Genomic DNA, 23,672 nt, shown 5'->3' on the forward strand with positions numbered 1-23,672 from the left:
TCTCTCTTGCATCCTCTCCATCAGGAGCAGAATGAATACCCCATTAGAGTATTCACTAAACTGTGCATAATAATGATAATAATTATTATTAATAATAGTAACAAATAAACATTTATAAAAATGTCAGGATTTTACACAAAAATTACCCTCTATATAAAAAATGACGTTATGGCAGACGTGTGTTGGCTGGTAGTTCAGTTTGTACATACGGCTAAGGAACAAGTTCTACACATTGCTAAAGCGCCGCTATATTCCGCAGCGCTGTACAATTGGTCTCGCCCAGCACCTTTAGCCAGGGACCCTTCTAAGATATGCATTGTGCAGGGAGAGTTTTTAATATTCAAATATATTATTATGTATATGTGCATAAGAAACTCACTGTTTATGTGCCATAGGACCTGTGCTGTCTGTGTTGTAAAGACCTGTATTGTTATTCCTCCCCATTAAGTTATCTCTCTCCTGTAAAGTTGCTGATTGTTGTTGATTGGTTCAGACAGCCTTTGTACGGGTAAGGAGGAGAAGGCGAGAACTCCAAGGCAGCAAAGTGATTGAAAAATGTCCGTGATTGTTTGTGATACCTTTTAGTGGCCCAACCAAGTTTTCAAGACCTCTGTGGCTCCTTCTTTGAATGTAAGGGCAAACTGAGGGCAAGAAGGCATGAAGAGAGAAGGCAAGTCAGCACTTGGGATCACACTGATTAATCCCAGATTCCTGTGAAGGATGAAGGCGCCGTACAATTTCGTTTAAGATTATAATGTATTCTTGCACCAAGTCCATGTTCTGGAATCATTGAGACCGTGAAGCCAAGTACTGCATGAGCCATGACAGGAGACTTCTAATGACTCTCCTCTGAACGCTCTGATCCTATTACTTGGGACTGTGTTTCTAAAACCCTATAGGTGGAAATCCCTTTAACCCTTTCATTTGCTAGGGAATGGAAGCCGAGCATTGCTGCCCCATTTGGCACTCAAAGGGTTAATCTATCAACTCATGATAAAACGTGTGGGTCTATCCAGAGAATTTCCCCAAATGTAATCACGTGCTGTTATAAATTAGTTCAAAATTGATTCAACAATTCAGTCAAATTAATAAAACAGTCCTCATTATTTTTATCCATGGATTAGACGGGATCCTCCCCGACCCTTATCTTCACTTATTCCTGGAAAGCCCTTCTGTAAATTCCATAGATTGCATTCAGCACTGAAGAGATAAATCTGCGAGTTCCGTGGCGTCCGAGCACCGGTGGTCAGAAATATGAAGAATGCGGTTACTTAAAGTTCTTTCTGCATGTTGAGTGATGCTTCTTGCCCAACGGGTTTTAAAAGCCCCACAAGGTGTTCACCATGACCCAGGGAGTCCGTGCTCCTTAGAAGGATCTGTCCATTATGTTTCCAGATCTGTCCGCTGCCCACCCAAATTCCTTAACCACCCCCCGAGCGCATACTTCCCAACATTTCCAATGGCCAATGGGGGGACAGTTTTCCTTAAGTGGGGTATTTAGAGGTGAGACCAGGAGGTGGTACCGAAACCTCCTAGAGGTCTGTAACCACCTGTTATCCCTAAAGGAACCCGGCTGTCAGTAAAAGAAACCCCGAGAACCCCTGATTCTGTAGGAAAGCACCCCGAGAGATCTATTGTTACTTGGTTGGTACAGAGTTGAAGAGCATTGATTTTCTTACCTGCCAAGCCCAGCTTGTAGAGGTTCATGACGCTTTCCCCACATTATTGATCACTAAGTTTAAAGGGAGACAAGTAAAGTGCCGGTAACTTTTTGTTTGCATTAATGCCGTTTAGAAAATCGTTAGAACAAACCCACGTTTCAGAACGAGCTTCTTAAGCTAAAGTTGGAATCATCGCAGGTAACGGCTCGTCTTGTCTGCAAAACATCGATCATCTTGCCTTCTTCTGATGAAAGCTCCACACCCAGGAGCTCCTAATGATGGTGATGATTCCTCGGAATTTTCCCAGTAGTTCTTTAAGGTTAAACAGAGAACAATAGATCAAAGTTAATAGTTAACTAGTCTTAAAGGAACCCTGATATCCGCAAAGCTCTAAGTGCCTTTATATATACTTTCTAAGCTACCTGTAACCCGTGCTTTTGTTTTTCAAAGAGTGCCATTGTTATGCTGACATCTGGTTTAAAGGTAAGGGACTATGTTACAGCAGCCGCACTCCATTCCCAAAAGTGGCACGAAGTTCTACCCTTTCTCCTTATCCAGAACCAGCATCGGATTCCACCAATGGCTCCCAAAAAGGGGGCACTGCACAATTAAGGTGGGCTTCTAACGGTTATTTGGTCTTTTAATAATATTTATCTAGTAGACAGAATTAAAAATGGAGATTTCTGAATGTGCCAAACACGCTCGAAGTGAGCTTTCTATTAATTTTATTTATTCTTTGGACCGTCTCGGAGCGGATTCTCAGTAGAGCCAAAAATACCTGGGAGCCCTGTGAGTTTCACCCAGAGTCTCAGAGTCACTCCTATCTTCCTATGGCAACACCCACTCCCCACCCACTTTCCCTCCCACTCAATATCGTTTGGGACAAGCTCCGCCTACACGGCTGGCTGGACACGCCCTTTAGCTCACCCACTTTCCCAGACGAGTGAGCACTCCGGTAGCCCCCCATGTATGTTAATAGGCAGTCCTTAGATGAGCTGAGTGGGGGCTCAACTCTGAACACATGGTGGGTTTCCCCAAACACTCTCGGCACACGCGAGGCTCCATGCGTGTAAAGCAAACGCAAACTTTTTGGGTAAACGCCACTATGAGCACTTTACGGTCTTACTCAATTACAGCATTGTCCAACTTTTTTAACGAGGGCCAATTACCCGTCGGAAATAAGGGGGCCGGGAGCCAGACGCTAGTAAACGTACGAAACATAGTGTTAAACGTATTCTCTTTTTTGGCACAGGGCTGCTAGGTGGACGACCCTGCTTTATAAGATGAATATTACTGAATTCTGAATTCATTAAATTTTGCATTAAAGGGCTTATGTTATGGTTTTTGGCTTTTTTCCCAGAAAATTGTAGAATGGATTACAGCGAAACACCGAGCAGCTTCCAATAAAAGAGATTCTAAATTCTCCTACGGTTACTGCAGCCAGGAATACTAAAGTAACCGGAAAGAGACGGCCGGCGGGAGAGGGAGGATTTAAACAGCTTGTATAAGGTGGGGGCTGAAGACGTTAAAACGTATAGATGTGTACAATTTACACGACACCGGCCACGTTCTCTATAATCGAGCAGTGCGAACACCCCATCGAACGCAGGGGACGCAGGAAGCTTGTGCATGGGAACACGGTTCACAAAGGTGGCATTGCTGATCTGTGGCCAACAGGGGCGAAATGTAAAAAAAAAAAAAAGGGGTAGTCAGATGCAAGTCACATAGTCGCCAATAGGCTGGAGCTGGAAAGGACAGTCCCAACAAACTGGATTATGACCTGGTTGCTGTCCTGAATCTTTAGATGTTTGCATGGACAACGACTAAATTGGGAACTGTGCTCAGGGGTAGAGAAGGGATACGCACAGCATGGAACACGTTCGTCACATCATACATGGCCAAGCGACACGGACAGACTGCGCTGACGGATCCCACCAGACGGAGTTGGATTTACATCATTTCATTGAACTCTTAGCTGTATAGTCAGAGGCTGGCAGAGAATTAAGGGAGTTGAAGGAAATAGGTAATGGACAGCAGTATTTTCTTGGTGCAAGAACAGTAGCCCTGGATTCCCGGGTAATTACTCACTGGGATCTCCATTTGCTCTAAAGTAGGTCCTGCTCCAGACTAGTCCGGCTCTATTCCAAATGCTGAATTTAGTATAAGGAATGGCGAGAACGATAATATTAACACAAAGACGACAGGATATAACCGCAGTCTTGAAAGTGGAATTCAGTTAAAGGATAAAGTGTGTGACATGACACTTATGAATGTGAGAAAAAAGAGTTCAGTCTACGTACTATCAGGAGACATGCCGGCTGAGATGCCGGCAGAATCTCACTCAACCCGTATCAAGGTGTCAAGTACCTTGTGTTAACCTCTTCTTTCCTGCATGAAAACATGAACATTCCAGGTCATTGGAGAACATTTATAAGCCCATTTAGATGTTACAATGTACAACTAATTAGCGATAAACTGCACTGCAGAACATTGCACCATGCTAATAGCGTTAATAGGTGTTGCTGTTCATGCTTTAATGAAAAATGTCGTAAATAGCACACATTCCACGGGGTAAACCAAGCGTCCAACCCTTGCTTAAAGGGCAGTGCTTAGGGCAAAAGTTAAAGGGACATCCAAGTCACAGCGAGTGCTTATGTTGGAGCATGTGGTGTAAAAGCCGAATTTAAAGGATTCTTGACATTCTTCCTTTTCCTGAGTTTTGTGTACTTTCTCATCGTTCCTTGTTGTCTTGTTACGGCCAGCCTTTATTTAGGTGCTAGTGTCACAGGCCGCAGGGTGACATCAATGCTCTGGCTCTTCATGTGATGAATGTTAGGGAAAATATGCAATAGGCCCCCCAACCATGAGCAACGAGGCCGGACCGCCGGGGCAGATAACAGCCTCTGTGACAAACCTTTATACAGTTGGCTTATACGCTACCGTCAAAAAGTTTGAGGTCGCTCAGCTGTTTAAACGGAAAATAAGGACATTTCTGGCTGTAACATAATTGCAAAAGAGTTTTCTAACGATCAATTAGCCTTTTACACGTAAACTAGGATTAGCGAACATTATTGTTGTTTCCGCGACATTTACAACGTCTGTGCTGTGCTTCTGATTCATTTAATGAACCAAAATGATTTTTTCTCTCTAAAAGAAGGACATTTCTAAGTGACCCCAAACTTTTGAACAGTAGCGTATATTGCGACCTAACATATATACTTGTCTTTCTAGATAGATAGATAGATAAAAAGGCAGCCCGACGCATTATCTTCCACCAGGCCGAAGGGAGCGGTATAATCAATAACGGTCTAAGCCGTCAGACCCAATAAATATGCCTGGCGCTCTGATTGAACGTCTACATGGGTTCCAAGAAAAGTCACAGATGTTCTGAGCTGGAGTGGCCCCTTGGAACATCAGCTCAAAATGCAGCGCTTCTGCCACTTTGCTCGACCCTTGACATGTTTCAGAGTCCTTAAAATGAAAGAGCGCATTCCAGGCTATTTTACTGGAGTGCTCTAGGTCGAAAAGGTATGAAAGCAGCTTTTAGATGCTTAACTCTTTACTTACTGTACTATGCTGTAATGATTTCATCCCCCTGACTAGCGTTTAATTTTCTCCCAGTATTTTTTTAAAAAAAGAGCATTTTGAAAATAATAGGTATGCCACAGACACCCGGGATATAACGACATGCAGCGTCTGATAAATGTGGCCCTAGGGGGCCAGTACCCATCTTCACTCATCCGTAATAAGGTTAAAGGGTCAGGCACTGACCTACGACCTTAAACAGATCTCCTTATTGCCTTGTGCATCCCCAGGTTTAAAGGGACACCCTAACCGTCACACGCATCAAATGACAGCAGCATAGCCCCTTTAAATATTTTCTGGCATCCATTTTTTAATTGCAGGGGGGGGCGTTCTGCAGAACTCCTCCATATGCATTTGTCTCTTTCCCCACATTAGCAGAAAGCATTGTTATTAATTTCAACAGGAACATTTTACTGACGCTGATTGGCTGCTTCAAGCAACCAATCCGTGACAAGAAATGTCGGACTATGGCGGAGGAGAGCTGCCACTTTTGTGCCGGGTAAAGATTATTTTGTTTTGTTAGAATGACACTGCAGGCACCTGTACCTACAGTGACAGGAAGCGGGCTGCAGGAAGTGATCAGCAGTATAGTAAATAATACATTTTTATATTATTTTATAATATAATGATTGTGCAAAACGTACTTGTCATATAAGGAGGGTTTAGTCAATATTCTTAAATGTGAAAAATAAATTAAGCGTAATTCCACATTCCAGCTGAAACTCACTTCTAAACTTAAAGATACCCAAACATCCCCGCTCACAGGGGCTGCCGTGTTTGGCACGTCACTAAGAGGCGCGCTCAGTCTTACCTACAACCAATCAGAGGCGGCGGGGCGGAGGCTGGCGCATACTCTATACGCACCGGGGCGCTTTGGGACCTGTGCGCATGCGCAGAAGACATCTTGAGCCACTGAGCGGACGTTTAGAGTGATAATATTGATCATCTGCAGTCACTCAGGTACATGCACGTGAAGATATTGATATCCGGTCACGAGCTAGAGGTCCAGCAATGCGCGGCCTAGATAACTATTCAGGAGACACCTACCTCTTTGCCATGATAGACTGTATATGATATAGGTTTATATAACATGGGCATTATCCGTCACAGGGCTGGACACATAGCAAGAAGTATGTAACCAGTGCAAATTAAGTTTTATTTATTCAAAATAAAAAAATAATCAACATGGCTTCCAAAAGTTAAGTGTATATATATATATATATATATATATATATATATATATATATATATATATATATTGCACTGTTGCAGGATATTTGCAGCCTGAGTCTGTCTGTCGTGGTTTCTAAGGTTTTCTAAGAGTGATTGGAGTTGAAATCCAGCAAAAGATGAATTAACCCTTTTTATTCAAGTACAAAGAAGGGCTTGCAGATACACCCCACGTGGGGTCTTGCTGTGTTTACAGTCCGGAAAGTCTTCTCGTGTCCCCTATGGTTACATATATCAGCTGGACCAGCCCCTTATGTGGTTACTTATTATTATTATTATTTATTGTTTTATATAGCGCCATCAAATTCCGTAGCGCTGTACAAATGGTTACTTGTTATAGTAAATATATCCGTATAGACAAACTCGTATAATTAGAATTAGTTATATCAAATTGATTAACATGTATGGTCCAGTATAATTGCGTGATATCCTGTCGTGTTATATTTGCATGGACGTATCTTTGTTACACGAACGCAGCCTTGGCATATACTTCAGTCTCGGTTTCTTGTTTTCTCTCTAGATGCCTCCCAAAAAGGGAGTGGGGGGTAGGAAACCCCGAGCACCACCCGCAGAGGCAGAAGAAAAGAAAGTAGAGGCGGTGTCCAGGAAGAGGACGCGGGAACCAGAAAGTACTGTGCGAAAACCTAAAGATTTCTTTCCTAAAAACCTTGCAATCAATGCTAAGATCCTGCTGATTCGATGGCCGAGCGCATGGAGCACTTGAATTTAGGGGCTATCCTTTTGCAGAAAGTTCCCTTACAGAGGATATTCGGTGACGTGAGAGTGTCTGAAATTCATAGACCCCCTGTGCGGACTCTCCACGTGATTCTAATACATTATTCCTTGCAATGTTAAATGTCCAACCCCTTCCCTGAAATAATTATGTCATCGAGTAAAATATATGTTGGGAACGCTGAATTATCATGTGACACAAAGGCGGGCACTTATTGGTTGCTGCTATAGAAGCTGAAAACACCTCTTAAAAGTTATGTTTTCATGCAATTAAAAAATGGGGAAAAAAAGACTGCTAAAATGTATTTACTTAACATACTAGAAAGTGCAGTTAATCTTTTGTCTAAGTGGAACAGCATCTTTAACTGGCTGTAATCTGAGTTCTAGGAATTCCAAAACATTTGTGATCTCGTCCATTTGTGATCTCTTGACAGCCGTCTTGCTTGCAGTGGTTTGAAATATTTAACAGACTCTTCTTTATTAAATACGCCATTGCTGCCTCCCAGTAAATTGGGGTTCGGTCTGTCTTGGAGTATTTTGATTTCACTAGTCGCAGAAGACTTTGCCCATTGCAGAGTTCTTGATGGCATTCACACTGTGGGCTACTTTAACGAGTCTTCCTCATGAAGGTGATACCATGTATCGGGCCGATATAGAAGTGGAAGTAGAGTCGCTTAAGCTTTTAGATCGAAAGAAGAAGAGACCTGATTCTCATCGGCTTTATCCATTTTTCTTATTAGGTTGTGGAGAAGGAAGCAAACAGATGATCTGCACTGACAGGCAGCGAAGCATCGTCCATTACCTGTACCGTAGCACTCTCGGAGGGAATGTCCGTGCAAAGGTCAGATACTCGGCTGAACACCGGTATTCATGTCTTAACAATGTTTTTAAAAACTTTTCAGCCCAACCCCCCTCAAACGTACAATGCCAGCTAATCTGAAAGAGGCCAAATGCACGATGGCGAATCAAACCACCTGAGATGGGCAATAATAATAATAAAAAATAGCAAATGTGGACAGTTTTTCTGCCCTGTTGATTAAAGGGATGCTTCAGACGTCATATGCCCTTTGATGCATATGACAGCCGAGTAGCCCTTTTAAATTATCAACATCATTACCGTTGGCTTGGAGGAGGTTTGTTTAAGTGAACTCATCCCCTGCTTGCTGCTGTGTACAAATGGTATAATGATCAGCCGTTACCGCGCTGGGTAAGTGCCTTCATGACTATGTGCGCTAAAGTACTTCCCAAACACTTTAATATCCATCCTTTGTGGGACTGTATGGGACAGTAGTCCGTCCCTTTAACAAAGATTGATGATCCCTCCTAATCAAGAAGTCTGAGGTCTGTCGCTTGCCATTGTCTGTGCTTATCTATCTGTATCTGTCCTTTAGTACTTACAGACGCCGTTCCTGCGCTCTCTGGCCTCCTATATCCTGTATCGAACCAACAGTCCCTTCGACCGGAGAGTAACGACCCTCGAGTGGCATCCTTCTCACCCCAATACTGTTGCCGTGGGCTCCAAAGGTGGGGATATTATCCTGTGGGATTATGAGGAACTCAACAACACCTTTATTCCAGGAGTATGTCTCTTCTAACATTCTGATGTACCCATGTCAGTGCTCTCTGTTGCTTGTAGCAGTGGACTATGTTCTTGGCTTCAAGGGCTGCTGTATCTTCGCAGATTGGAGCCGGCGGGTGTATCACAGGGATGAAATTTGACCCATTCAACTCCAGTCAGCTCTACACATCGTCTGTAGCTGGAAGCACTATCCTGCAGGACCTAAACGGGCGGATGATACAGATGTTCACCAACACAGAGGACTGGGCGTAAGACAATTCTTTTCATTGGGGAATTGGGCCCTAGACACCAGGGACACTCGGATATATAACGGAGATCCCTGCATCATTTATGTAGCCCACTTACACCTCCTAAATGTATCGCACCTTTCGACGGAGACAAAACTCGTACAAATTTCTATACTGAGCAGAATCTAGAACCTGCATAACAATCATGTACCTCCATCCTCAAATTCCACCTCCCATAAATATAAATGCAATTTTTATGATGTATTTGGAATTTTGGATGGGTCATTATTGCAAAAATCGTTGTTTGTTTGTTATTAGCTAATTTGGTGAAATATTCCATTATTGGCTAACAGTAAGCCTACGCTCGATGGCAGACGCGGCACAACTATATCCCTCCAGTTATTGAATGATTATTTATCATTTATTTATGTATCTGTTTTAGAATGTGGTACTGCAGCTTGGACGTGTCTGCTAGGCAGCGGTGCGTGGTAACCGGTGATAACGTGGGCAACGTGGTCCTGCTGGAGACATGCGGAAAGGAGGTAGGTTGTGGTAATTTGCTTGATTTCGAGTTTTTCTGTGATTGGCTTTTAATCGACACCTTAAAGAACCAGCGTTTGGGTCATGCCCAGCGGGGACTCATCCGAATCTTTATATTTAGATCTGGAAGCTGAGGCTACACAAGAAGAAAGTAACACATGTGGAATTTAACCCCCGCTGTGACTGGCTGTTGGCCACCGCTTCTGTGGACCAAACCGTAAAGCTCTGGGATTTGAGGAACATTAAAGACAAGTCCAGCTGTCTGCACACCCTACCGCACGTGCGCGGCGTCAACTCCGGTAATCGCTGGTGTTGTATACCCTTAAACTAGTCACCAGGATCAGTTTAAGGAATATCTTTTCAGGCCTCGATGAAATCTCTGCCTCCATGTTTGTCACTTTTGAAATTAGGACTGTATTCTATAAAATATTTAGGATAGAAGACTGAAGCAAAGTTCCTTTTCCTACCCCCTACAGTTTTCAGAGTGTGTAGTGTAGGAATGAGGGGCATTAGCAGGTGACACTTTTTGTCAGTTTGTTGTAGGATTGAATTATATTTTATTAGGCGAGTCGCCACGTTCTATGATTGTTTGCACAGACCATACCCCTAAGGACCTTTTCTGTCCACCTTTCTCTGTTTTTCTCATGCAGGATGATCTGTGCTGATGCTGCATAATGCACAGTCAATGCAAAAGCTGACTCCCAGTAACTCTCTACATATTAACTGTATATTGTGCAGGTCTAAACCAGTAGGTAGAGCTCACTGGGTTAATCCTTTGTAATGTGGAGTGAACTCCGGGTGTTGAGATATTCAGCTCGCCTGCAAACACCCAGGTTATGGAATAATATATATTTTTTTTGTGTAGCTTATTTCAGTCCTTGGGATGGGGCGAAGCTTCTCACGACCGACCAGCATAGTGAGATTAGAGTTTATTCTGCGTGTGACTGGTCCAAACCCCAGCACGTGATTGCACACCCTCACCGTCAGTTCCAGCATTTGACTGCCATAAAGGTTAGTGGATGATTATATATATAATATATATATATATATATGCAAAACATCAAGGGATTTCAAGGACATTGGGGAGTACTGTATTAGGATTGTTGATTTTTAAAAATGTTTAGAAATTACCAAAATAATTCAAGATAAATCAATTTGATTGGGAAACTATGGATTCCTGTTATTCTAGTTGCTTTCTATTCCCTGTATATTATTGGTAAGGTGGGGTGTTCCCAATGTGCTCTTGTTTTACGGTTGCAGTTCCACTCCTTACATAGTCGAGTATGTTGTGTGGGTCTGTGAACGTTCGTGTCCTTTAATTTTCTCCAGGCTACGTGGCACCCGCGTTATGACTTGATCGTTGCTGGCCGTTACCCGGACCCTCTTTTCCCGGGCTACACTTCGCATGAGCTGCGCACGGTCGATGTATTCGACGGGCAGAACGGAAATATCGTTTGTCAGCTTTATGATCCGTACGCATCGGGCATAGTGTCGGTGAGAAACCCGCTTAAGTTTCTTAATTCATAAACATTTAATCCCACTTTTTTTTTTAGCGGCTGCGCACAGCAGCAAGGAGTGGGAATATATTGGTATTGGATGCCTTTGTGCACAGATAATGTGAAATGAGCAGGCATAAATGTCCAAGGGAGATGGCCCTGAGCATTGATAAAATGGGTTAATATTGTCTGTTTTCACAATTTTCTTTAGCTCAACAAGTTTAACCCCATGGGAGACCTGCTGGCATCTGGCATGGGTGAGTCTTCATTATGATATCAGAGTTTGCTGCGTGTTTCCTGAAAACTTATGTTAAACAGACATTGTCACGAAATGAATTGATTTTTAAAATTGGTAGAGAGAGAAGAAGCAGATATAGCTGATGGTTTTTACAGGTAAATAACTGAGAGGCGTACCTATAAACTATGCTACGCAACCTTAAAGTTCTTAGTCTTTAAACCTGCTACAGAGTGCTAATGAAAATAAGTTCTGTTTTGGACCCTTCGCAGTTCAGGGAGTTGTGTTAAATTGGCGGCACTGCCAGTATTGTTCACAGGAGTTTGGTCGCAGTCCTAGAACATCAGATAAAATAAAGTAAGGAAACCACAGGCAGCCAAATGCTAGTCTAGCTCATTAAACCCAAGCCACGTTTCTGTGCTTTGTCTGCCTCCATCCATTATCTAACAAACTCCGTGCCAAGGAAATGAAGCAGCCAGTAGCCTAGGTGGATTGTGGGTGAGATCAATACTGATTCCAGACTCATGTGTAAAATGGATAGGAAGTGTGTGAATGCTTGCGTCTCTGAATACATGAAGAGAATTGCACGCAGGAGCGCCCTACATTGAATGCCAGGAGAAGAAACTGAATGACTGCCTGTTTAAGATAGAAGGGACGTTATCGATCTATTAAAGTCCTATATGTTGCATAGAGATAAGACATCTGTGGACACTATTGACAAACTTTAGATCTCACCTCTCGGTGGCCCGGGTGTTACTCACCTGTAGCTAGAAAGGCTGTTCTTCACTCCCACATACACTGAACTGATTTTGTTGCAGGTTTTAACATCTTGATTTGGAGCCGGGAGATTTTGCTCATGATGAAGCAGGAGGAGATGATGAAGGCTCTGCAAGACAAGGGGATTTCAGTAGGAAAAAAGGAGCCAAACGCTCAGACGCCGCATCTTAACCCCCACAGAGACAAGCCAGAGAGCAAACTACCGGTCTCGGAGCCAAGCAAAGTTAGGACTGCCACAAAGAGAGAAACCAAAACACAAAGGGACAAAAGCAAAAAACTGGACAAATAACCTTCTTCCTCCAACATTTATATCTGGATTTTTCTAGCAAACCCTGGCTGCTGTGCATAAACTCTGAGTGCCTTATTGCACTGGTCCAATGCAGCAGAGCTCAACATTCCATCATGGCGCACCTTTCATTATTTTGGATGTTTTTGACAAAGAAAAAATAAATTCAGTACGTTCGAGTATCATGGTAACCCCGTTACACATCAGGTCTGCTAAATCAAGAATTGTTGAATGGCTCCAAGCGCTGGATTATTAGAAAGAGTTCCTGCAAGAAGCTAATAATTTTTTTTCATTTCAAGTCTTATGTGCTAAAGCTACAAGAGAATCTGTCTGTAGAACATTATTTTATACACACATCATATTGTGCAATTTTTTTCTTCACGGATACTGAAAAACTAGAACGCTGCCTCGTTTTCCTCCTCCCTGGTTCTACCGACCGGTCAGTGGCAAGAATAGTCATACAACAGAATAATATAATAAAAAAAAAAAGTTAGGAATATAATATAACATGCACAAAAAAAGAAAACAAAAAATAATGAAAGCACTTACCTGACATATAAGTGGCAGACGCCCTTCTTCTTTGTTGTCCGACTATTCTTGCCGCTGGTCGCCTGCTCCAAACTTGAAATGTAGTGTACTACGGACAGGTATTCTTTTGTGTAGCTAAAGGACATAGGAGCATTTAGTTATCAAACACCACATCAAATACATCGTTCTCATTAGAGGGTAAACATCCATTTCTTGTTGCTGCATTTTTTTTTTTTTTTTTTAAAGAATTGTGTAATATTTAGATCTATGATTTCTCTTTGATTTGATGCAGTTTTGTAAATAATCTTCACTTCAAAAGTCTAAATAAACCTAAAATGTTTGTATTTATTTGAACGTGTATTATTGTAAATAATTTACGTAGGTTTTCTCTTTTCTAAAGTATGGCTGTGTACCTGGTTTGTACATACAGGGCAGCCAGAGCCTGGATAGCCCTCTTGTAGAAAATTCATGGATAAATAGCTTTTTGTTTTTTCTCGAAGTGCAGTTGCTTTGGAGATTTAAACAATAATTCAATGAGCAAAACCGGGGGTAACCGTGAATTCTTGCTACCCTTTCCAAGACGAGAACCAACTTAACCCCTTAATGACAGCCCGTACATGTACGGGCTCAAAATGCATTGTTTTCAATGGGTTTAGGGACCGCCCATTGTCCTTAAGGGGTTAAGAGAGGAATAAACAAGCAGAAAGCACACATGGCGAGTTTCTAATATAGTTTGTTTTTTTCTGTTTGGCACCATTACGTAATACACACTGAATTGTAAAATACGGTATTTGCGAAAGTGATGGACCCAAAATGAATGTGACGGCCCCTACAACGAGTAAAATATGACAGCTACCCCGACTTTCTGATTTTCACCTCCGCTGACCTCACATGGTCTGCGGCAGTAATGTGTACAAAAAAAAAAAAGTTATTTCTGATTTATCCCAGCTTTTATTTCGTAAGAGACTGATTTGAATACAATTAAAACAAAAATGGTAAAATCATTGTGCAAATAACAGTCCACCAGCTTAACTGTAGTGATGGAAAGGCCCCGTCAAACTACAACGACCAGTCTTCTTTGCTTTGTTTGCGCTCCAATACAAAAGGACGGAGGAAGCTTTACAGCTAATATACCACATTAGAAGTATTAAATTACCTGATGCCTGCCAAAGAATGTGTCTACCACCCCCCCTTAGTGTTTTAGTACCCCAGTTCGTATTCCATACAAGATTGCAACTGTCCATATTAAAGACATTGGCAGGAAAGATTACATAGGGTAAATTAGGCTCAGTTTGTTTCCATGAAGTATAATGCAGAGCCATCTACTCTATATCGATAGGAACAACGACCAGCTTTTTAAATCTCCCAGCTGATTGTTCCCTGGACGCCTTACCAAAGGGCTTTGTTATATTCTTGATCTTTTTAAATGCAACTTGAGGCTACTGCAGCATATAACAATACTTCACGTGGCATTAAACTCCTGCTTTGTTAGCTGTTTCTTCTCGCTTTAAGGGAAGAGAGAAAATCAAGTGCAATGTATTCCGTGATGACAATCCCTAGCTTGCTCTGTTACCGAAAAAACTATAATTAAGGAAAAAAGTCCAACATACAGGGATCCACTCACTAAACCATGATCCACAACAATTCCTAGAATGCTGGTAAAGTATTATGATAGTTCAGCAGCAGTGAGGGTTCTACCTGTTGGCCGCCTCTGCCAAAAACAAAGCCGAAGCTGGTAATTGAGAATATGGTTAAACTGGTCTTAATTAACGAAGCTGAAAATGGCTTTAGCATTTAACTGGACAGCTCCCTCTGCGGCGAGGGCTTACAGCGTCTGAACGGATTTGCTTTTGGGGTCCAGCCCATCATTAAACAGAAAGTTCTACAATCCACCACTATGCAGAAGTTGTATAAACACGTACGATTTACTAAAGCAATAACCGAAAGAAATCATAAAACAGATAACGGATCCTTCACAGGTAGAGTCGCGTTGTAGATCTGTTATTTACGTGCTTTGATCCTCCACCGATGCTTTATAATCCCATCCCATATTTAACTAGAACTAAAATTTTGTCCTCTGGCTCCACTTCTTCTGCTTTGACACAACTCTAGTGATTCACGCTGGCTTTTTTTTTTTGTTTGGTGTCTTTCATCCAGGAGGGCTAAGGTTTCAGTTATCCGTGATTTTCCTTGAAAATCAGATCTGCGTTTCGATGTCCGTATGGAAACGACTGAATAGGCCAAGTCCGTAAAAACAAAGGGTATCCGATTGGTTACTGCAAGTGATCCGGTATCCTGGTTTGCAATGGATTCTGTACTATCTATGTGAAGTTTGATTCCATCTCGGAAATATTGCATTGTTGTGTTGCCAATGTGTTTCCTGAATGAACGTTAAAATTTCCCACGTGTCTGGTTGATCCCGAGCATAAAAAGACATTAAAATCATAGTTAAAAAAAACTCCATTTGTTTCCTGTTGGTGGTCGCCACCAGCATCGACGACATCTAAAAACACAGAGAGACGATCCTAGGACGATGAAACCTTGTGAACGTTTAGGTCTGTTCTTCCAAGGCATCCGAGACGTGATGGTAGCCAGCAGGCTGGGACTTCTGACGCAAAAGGACGGTGAGGAGCAGGGCCACGAGGAGGAGCAGGATACATCCACAAGCGACCAGGCCTATGATAACCCCTGTGTGGACGAGACAAAGAATTCATCAGGGATGGCCAAACATGGAAGCTGGATACTATTAAAGGGACCATGTTTTTTATTTTTTGACACTACTGCACAATTAATTCAAAGGCTTATGTGCTACAGAATGCTTCTAGAAAGCTAATGTGCCAGCTTGTGTTGGGTTCACTCCTGATTCCAGCCATAGGGGTAACTGACCCTTCAACTATCAAATACAATAGAACTAAATTGTGTTCTAATTCTGTATATAAAAGTCGGATGTTTTGTTGCGTGAAGGATTATGTCAGTATTGGTATATTTGTCTACTCACTTGTGTCGCTGGTAGTATCACCAATCTGACACTCTTTCTCCCAGTTTTCTGCGATCACGGGCTGCAGCAAACGCTGGAAATCCTGGAAGGGGCAAGTGTGGTCACATCCAGGGAGCGTCAAAGGGTACGGCGGATTTCCACTCTCGTTCCTAAAATACATCTCCACCGTGAAGTTCCTGAGATGAAGAAAGACCAAAAAGAAGGCTGACGTGAAGGAAAGTTCTCCTGAGATACATGGAGTGGAAGGTGATGAGATGAATGGGACTGAGGAACGAAGTGAGACGGGTTGACCAGGAATAAGAGGGTGTAGGTGAGGATCACCAAACATTGTGGTCAGCAGAGAGGGGACCAACAACGGGATACGACAACTAATGCCAAGTAAAATTTGGAAGAAGCCAAAAAAAAATTAGACACATTGGGTTTATTTATTAAAGAGAGAGTTGGCTTGAGAGCTGCAGTTTCATTCGGCTTCATAAAATCATAAGCTTTGTAGCTGCAGGCGTAATTAGGAAAGGTACGTACCCAGGACCCTCCTCAAACAGTTCAAAGATATGGCAGGAGGCGTAAGGGGCCTGCTTGCCGTTGTATACGTCCAGTGCCATCTGCAGAGCTCCCACCGTGGTGTCGTGCTGCGACAAAGAGCGACAGGTACCAGGCTCAGTATGATCACTTACTATAAAATATATATATACTGATTATTCTTATCTATAAACTCAGGTTGAGATCTGCAAGTTAAGCAGTGTTTTTACACCATGACCAGCTGTATTCATTAAATACGTTTACGGGTGATTGTTTAATCTGACGGGTTGCAGCGTGACCAGTAGAAAGGATTGTATGCTAACTGCCACCCTCGATAAATTTAAGCTCTCCTGTACGGACACCTACTGCAGAGTATGCGATGAGTTTGAGTTCGTTGGACGTGTTGTGTGCGGCCGCCATGTTCTTCAGGATCTGATGCACCAAAACACCTACACAGAGAGAGAGAGAGACACGGCGTCGGTTTACTACACAATCCAACTCAACCCCCTACACTGTACTCCTAATACCACGCTTCTAATTTAAAACCTTGCAGGTGTGTGATACCGAAAGCAGATCGATAATCTAAAGGGTACAGTGATAGACGGTCATGCCAAAAGCAACAGGGAGCCCCATGGGAATGAGTGGCCTTATGGGTTTAAACAAGATGTTTGATCTCTGGCGTTTCAGAAGGTCTATGGCAAGAGATGATTATTATTGGAATACATGTGGGAGACATGTATGGGTCAAAGAGAATTATCAGAGATTATGTGCAAAAGGTCCAAAAGGGCACCTCTGGGGTGTTTTACGCTCTTATCAGAAATGCAGGGGTGATGTAACTGTTGAGGGCCATTTCATCTGTCCATCACAATCATGCGCGTCTCAGAAAAGCAATAATAAACTCCATTTCCCTGCTTACCTCCCTGTAGACGAGCCTTCTGGACCTGCTTGTGGATCCCAAAGAGAAATCTAAAGCTGAAATCCTTTAAGTCGCTGAGCCGAGCCCGGACCTCGGGGGTCGCCCAGGACGGGAGAGACATGTTGTGCGTTTTCTAAATCAAAGATGGTAGGGAAAAAAATGTTTAATTGTAGCGTTACAGAACTATACCGACTAATGATCACATGTGATGTAAAATGTCAGGCACTAACCCATGCATGCTTGTACTCATTAATTATAAAACCAGCTCGGCCCCTCTTTTTGCACCCACCTCACAGAATAGGATGTCGGAGATGGACCAGACGGATTCCAGGGAGCAGTCAGATAATCCAGTTTCGTTCGCCACCATCTGGAGAAACTCCTGTGAGACAAGAGAGGGGTCAATGAGGCTGCAAAGCGGCAGAGGGAATGTGAAATCTGTAATGATAAATCAGTGCTATTTGGGGACGGCCGCATTTAGGGCATTACTCACTAAGTTGTCTTTGGTTTTTTTGATGTACTCCGAGGAGTGACGGGTTTCCTCTTGCAGCTGTAGGTACTTGGGGCAGGGAAGAATAGGATACTTCAGAAGCTAAAACAAATACCACATAATGACGTTAGGACAATACCAGGTGCTGATTTCCCAATATGATTACTCCTTTATCGTGTCTTCCTACTTACCCGGTCCCGAGAATCCGGCACGGTGTCCACAGGGATCGGCTGCCACGATATGTTGGGGTTGAACACTTGGGAACCCGCCGGAGGGTACAGACCGGCAAGGTTGGCTTCTGCGCTCATCAGGGTACGGTCAATGTCCGTGCTCCGTACGTAAATCTGAAGGAACGTATCTGACATTGTGGTAGCTGACAAAGTGACAAAATTCAAGCAACATACACAGAAAGAGAAACGCAAAGTCTTGGGTTACTTCAGAAGGCTGCGATTCCTTTCGGCGGTCGATATGTTTAAAGAACAAGCCGAAGAGCAACATAAGGTTTAAACATCTCAGAGATCACCTTATCCGGTGTGTCAGTCCACTAAATGGTATCACAAACATCTAAAGAGTAACCGACTATGAAGCCTGTTTTGCTCAGTGAAGATCAATTTGCATCTTTTTTCAAGGAACAGTGAATAACATATTATTCGACGGTCGGCCAAAAGATCTGCGTATCGTACATGCGCAGGCAGTGGGGGCATGCACTGGAGGCAGGGAATTAGACCGGCAGAGCCCCGTTCATACCATTGTTAGACACGCTAATGCAACTAAAGGGGAGGCACAGGGACTCTGCAGAGTATTCCTCATAGAAAAAGTCTGCATAAAACATTAAAAATACCAAAAAAAAACGTTATAAGAGTTGACTTGGCAAGAAGCACCATGGGAGTTCCTGGTCTTTTTATAGGGTGGATTTGTTGACAGCGAAAACACCGGCTATTGGATTGAGCACCCGATAGTACGCAATGGATGAATGCTTTCCCAAGACTAGGTGCTCCAAAAGTAGTCCCAGGACTACCGGTATAACCGGAGTAACGGGTTAGCTCACAAGACACTGGTGATTTCCTCAGCCTCTACGGGAATTAATCTGATTTCTAGACCAGGCGCCATTTAATGTCCCTGCCTTAATACGCAGACTGATATCATTGCTGGTTGGGGGATGGGAATAAAGATCCATGGTCATAAAACATAAAAAAACTGTTCGAGATCGGGTTGACAAAAGCTGACGTGAAGCCAATCAAAACACGCTAAACCACTGGAGATTAGAATTAAGATTTATTGTAAAGAAATAAACCTCTCTGCTTTTCTCCGGGTCTGGTCGGCTGTTAAGAAGACTAAACAGACCGTGAGCTTCTGTGATAGAAGCTGAAATAATGCGATCGGAATCCCGATCAACTGAAAATGACCTCGTTGGATCTTGTGCAACAATGGAGTAGGTTTAAAGGGATAGTGATAGCTTCGAGCCGACCATTCACTGAATCTGTTCCAAACGGATAATAGTTTTATGGATTTGCACACACATTATATATATATATTAATTGCTATCAAGTCCTACTCATCAGCTATGTAACTAGTAACGTGTTTTCCGCAAGGTCTCTCTGCATGATAATTACGGAGGGTTGGGTGGGACGTCTCACCTCGTGTCTGCTGTAAGACTCATTAAGGAATCCTTTGTAACGATGCCTCAGCTCCTGTCCCAGATCCCAGTGCTGCCTCATCCCAATCTGAAAACAGAGGAACATGGTTCATACCGGGGAAGAACAAAACTGTGGACAAGGGTCAAAAATATGGCATGGGAAGAAACTACGACTGGAACGAACATCTGACCTGTGTGAGCTGACCGAAGCCCTGGGGCCAGGCGCTCTCTCGATGCGCATCGTTGGGGTAAGTCTTCACTGGAGATCGATCGCCATGTCGATAAACCTGGAGCAGAGACAGAAAGTTCTCAGAAGTCGGACTAGAAGCAACACATGATCACTCATCGATTAAAGACGCGATTATTTCATACCCGATAGGACTCTGAAGCACTTGCGACGGACTTATGATGCACATCGTTAGAAATAAATGATTCAAGTGCGTTTGTGATAAAGTTACAATAAATTATAAACAGTTACCATAAAAATACTACATATCAGGCCCTATTTTAATGACGTAAATCAGATCCGGCCTCCATTCGGCATGAAGACGGACTTATGAACTCTCAATGCAAAGCCATGCGATGTCATGTGATGCACCCTAATAGGTCATCTCTGGAAATGACCTAGTGGTGATGTCATTATTATCAAATACCCACTCTGCAAGAGGACACTTAATAAGCGATCTGTTTCACTTTGGAAAGGCTGCAGTTATGTAAGCTGGTACGCACGAGAAAAAAGGAACTAGTAGGACACCGTAGAAGAGCGATGTCGACATCTTGTTGCAATCAGTCTATATGTAGTCTATATTTCAATCTATGGTGTTTGTCCACTTTGGCTCTGTGGGTTACGTATAAAAAGTTTGAAATGTTGTCTTATCGCCGTAGCAACCAGTGGAATGGCCCGGCTTACTGGACACTTGCATTGGTTGCTCTACAGATAAGACCACCGTCCCTTTTACTTGGTCCCTTGGACAATCGCCAGATAACACAAAATAAATGGAGATCTCTCACTCAGAAGGGCCCTTTCTAAACTATTTTGAACCGGCACCGGAGCCTATTGGGGTCACGCAACGCCACATGACCCAGCGGCGAAACCCAGACAGCAAAACGTAGGAGCGGTGAAAGGTAAGCGGGGGCGGGAGGGAGAAGGGATGTATGTCTTTATATATATGTGCGTGTTTGAGTATGGATTTGTACTTGTCTGTGTGCGTGTGAGCATGGATGAGTGATCGCGTGTACGTGTGAGCATGGATGTGTGAGTATGAATGTGTGTAATTTTTGTATGTGTGTTTACATACGTTGCATGTTGGAAGGGGGGGTAAAGAAGGCACAGGTCAGTTGTGTGGGGGCAATGATGGCACAGACTAGCTGTTGGGGGGCCTGGGGGGAATTTTGGCACCAAGGTCTCACACGATCGAGAGTATACTGCAGGCAAGTTAAGATCGAGCGGTTTGTGGTATATGTTTGCACATATATACATGATCATACGGTCCCTTTGTCTCAAACGTAACCCTGCAGTTAAATGTAACCCTGCAGGATGTATTGTTTTAATAACCATTGAAGGCAACCATTGATCGCTCTGCTTTGTGCAACGCCTTGAATACACACGGCTCGCGAAAAAACACACTATGTTACTTTTATAACAAAAATCACGGACAAAAAAATACTAAACCAGGATTACTGGCAATTAATTTAATATTAACAATAACGCAAATGCCACCAGCCGCCTCATAATGAGGGTCTCTCCCACCCAGTCATTACGTGCATGTCCTTTCCCTAATCACTCAGACATAACTATGATGCATTTCCCTTTAATACCCTGCCTGGCACCTGTGTTTCCCTCTCACTTCCGGGTCCCTCATACAAGACTAATGATGGCTGCGGCATTCCCCCAGCAAGTAATATGACGTCACGCACAGGGGGGACGCACGCGCTCACTCACCAAGGTAACGAAACGGAGCTGCCTGGCCTGGGCGAGCGGAGCCGTGACAAGAACCAGTCCCAGCAGCACTGGTATTATCCTCAGCGGGGAGCCGGAGCTCGGGCACCGTCCGGTCGCCATGATTTAAAAACAACTGCCCGGCCCCGGAACTCCTTGTGCTGATCCGCAACTCCCGAGTCCCGAGAGGAACGATTTACTTGTTACACAAGTAAGGGAGGGAGAAGGTGATAGTGAAGCTACTAAGTCAGTGGTGATTGGAGGATTCGCTGTGGGCGTACCAACATGGCCGCTTCGTCTAACTAGTAGAAGCCAGACACAGGCATCAGTAGGGTGTAGAAACATGGCGGCAATTAGTTCTCGCACTGTCCCTAGAGGCTGGTTCAGTGTCTTAAAAACCACCATGTTTTAATAAATGATTTATTGTGTAGATATTCATGAATATTCGCTTTGGCTAAATCTCCATAATAATATGTATTTCAGTAGCTAAGGGGATTAACTATTACATTTTACCAAAAGACCAATTCCTAGAAAAATATACGGAGCTCATTTATCCCACAAATCTCAAAATTTTGTCAATTCAGTTAAACATGTTTAGGGTAGCTCGTGACAGATTCCCTAGTGTTACTGCTGGGTCCCCAAGCCATTTGGCTTTAAATGTTTAAAAAAGTTGGATAGCGTATAATTATACGCGGGCCGGGAGATTTCACGCTCGCCCAACAAATGCGTAGACAGCAGATTGCAAATCCACCGTGAAAAGAAAGGGCAGTTGGTGGCATAAAGTAAATTATAGAGTGCGCTATACAGTATTCACTAATGTGAGTAACTCCCACACACATAATCCGCCCAAAACACCCGAGAAATGTACATAACATCAATTATATATGTGAAGGATCATTCTTACAAAGTAGTTCTACCTATGCAGGATACATGAATGTAAATGTTGTGTATGTGTGTGTGGATATATATATATATATATGTTTTTTAATTATTGTGTACGTATATTTAATTGTGTTTAGGAACATAGCGTAAAACTATTAAGGCCACGTGATTAATTTACCGCATGCCTACTATAATTCCAAACATAGTCGGTGGACGCACAACAAGGAAACCATAAAACACAAACCAGATTCACAAATAACACAACTTTACGTAACATAACAATATAGAACAATATATTTTTTTTATTGAATTTATTTCTAATAACCAATGTAGTTATATCATACAATACAATATGTTCCGTGACAATATAGAACAATACATTACGGATTTATCCAATGGGATGGTTTGCTTTGTTTTCCTGGTGGTTGCCAGCCGTCTCCTGCTTACGGATCGCACATAAAGTGACCACGAGTGGTAACTGATTGTATACATCCCAGAAATCATGGCCGACACACTCGCTCTACTCTTTCATATTATCAAATGTCATGATACACGAGCTTCGCAGATGGTGCTTTTCATCTGTCAAAAACTGTCCCTTTTCCTCCCCTGTTGTCACTTTTTTTCTCGAATCTCAGAATCTATCGCAGCATACTCACTGGCCAACATTGCAAACAGCCAATGGGAGTCTTTTATTTTAGGGGGTGTGGCTTTACAAGTCTTTTTATGTGACTTTGTGCCCTCTAGATAGTGAGGCGCTTAGATGAAGAATAATGTATTTTATTCACACAATTTAATTTCCTGCTGTTTCTATTTACATTATTGGGGATTTTAGGGCTGTCTGTGATACCCTCCTACCCAAAAATTCTGAGCCCCTAGTAAAGAGGGGCATCAGGGAAGGTTAGCGGATTTAGAGGGAATGTGTCTCCTGAAGAGGGACACTTGGAAGGTATCTCCAAGTGTGCTGCTGCCATAAAAGTCAGTGTGTTTAGCCACAGCAGGCAGAGGGTTAATAGGTAGAAGAAACGCACATTACTCATCTAAACGGCTTAATGACTTAAACAGCTGTCCATGGGGCACAAAGCCATTGATGATCTTGACAGAGCCACGCCCACAGTCACGCCTTCGACCACACCCTCTAAAACAGAAGAAGTGCCCCTCTATGGTCACTGCAGCTTTTGGGAGGTAAGAAGGTTGCTAAGTGACAGGTTATGTCCCTCTCGGTGTGAGGTGAGTGTAGCCCGCCATTATATGGTGACACTAAAACATCTAACCATCCATTAGACCTCGGCAGGGGAGGCTTAGCCGTCTCCTTCTATATGCTGCCTCAGGCATCCATTTGCAGTAACCTGGAGACGTCATGACGCACGGAGCTCGCTGCGTAACGGTGGAAGGTGCAGGCGCGTGCATGAGCTGGTGCGC

General features: G+C 43.1%; 2 protein-coding genes across 3 annotated transcripts; one reads left to right on the forward strand and one right to left on the reverse strand.

Moving 5' to 3' along the window:
• The first annotated feature begins 6,118 nt into the window (after window positions 1-6,118).
• DDB2 (damage specific DNA binding protein 2) lies at window positions 6,119-12,875 on the forward strand. 2 transcript variants are annotated; one of them, XM_053449479.1, is made up of 11 exons: window positions 6,119-6,206; window positions 6,997-7,105; window positions 7,949-8,049; window positions 8,600-8,788; window positions 8,890-9,035; window positions 9,457-9,556; window positions 9,676-9,853; window positions 10,420-10,565; window positions 10,884-11,048; window positions 11,262-11,307; window positions 12,104-12,875. In XM_053449479.1, exons 2-11 carry the CDS (start codon window positions 6,997-6,999, stop codon window positions 12,349-12,351), a joined length of 1,428 nt encoding a protein of 475 aa, XP_053305454.1. In that variant the 5' UTR covers window positions 6,119-6,206; the 3' UTR covers window positions 12,352-12,875. The 2 variants fall into 2 exon arrangements, with proteins under 2 accessions (XP_053305454.1, XP_053305455.1); XM_053449480.1 differs by lacking the exon at window positions 6,119-6,206 and having other exon boundaries at window positions 7,010-7,110.
• A 929-nt stretch (window positions 12,876-13,804) lies between these two features.
• On the reverse strand, window positions 13,805-21,565 carry ACP2 (acid phosphatase 2, lysosomal). Its single transcript, XM_053448357.1, has 11 exons — window positions 21,375-21,565; window positions 19,624-19,719; window positions 19,434-19,520; window positions 17,988-18,140; window positions 17,800-17,898; window positions 17,599-17,688; window positions 17,310-17,442; window positions 16,760-16,842; window positions 16,397-16,503; window positions 15,875-16,050; window positions 13,805-15,564 (listed from the first exon to the last, which is right to left on the reverse strand). Exons 1-11 carry the CDS (start codon window positions 21,492-21,494, stop codon window positions 15,428-15,430), a joined length of 1,281 nt encoding a protein of 426 aa, XP_053304332.1. The 5' UTR covers window positions 21,495-21,565; the 3' UTR covers window positions 13,805-15,427.
• Between the last annotated feature and the right edge of the window lie 2,107 nt (window positions 21,566-23,672).

This window comes from Spea bombifrons, chromosome 10 (assembly GCF_027358695.1).
Source record: "Spea bombifrons isolate aSpeBom1 chromosome 10, aSpeBom1.2.pri, whole genome shotgun sequence".
Classification (NCBI taxonomy): domain Eukaryota; kingdom Metazoa; phylum Chordata; class Amphibia; order Anura; family Pelobatidae; genus Spea; species Spea bombifrons.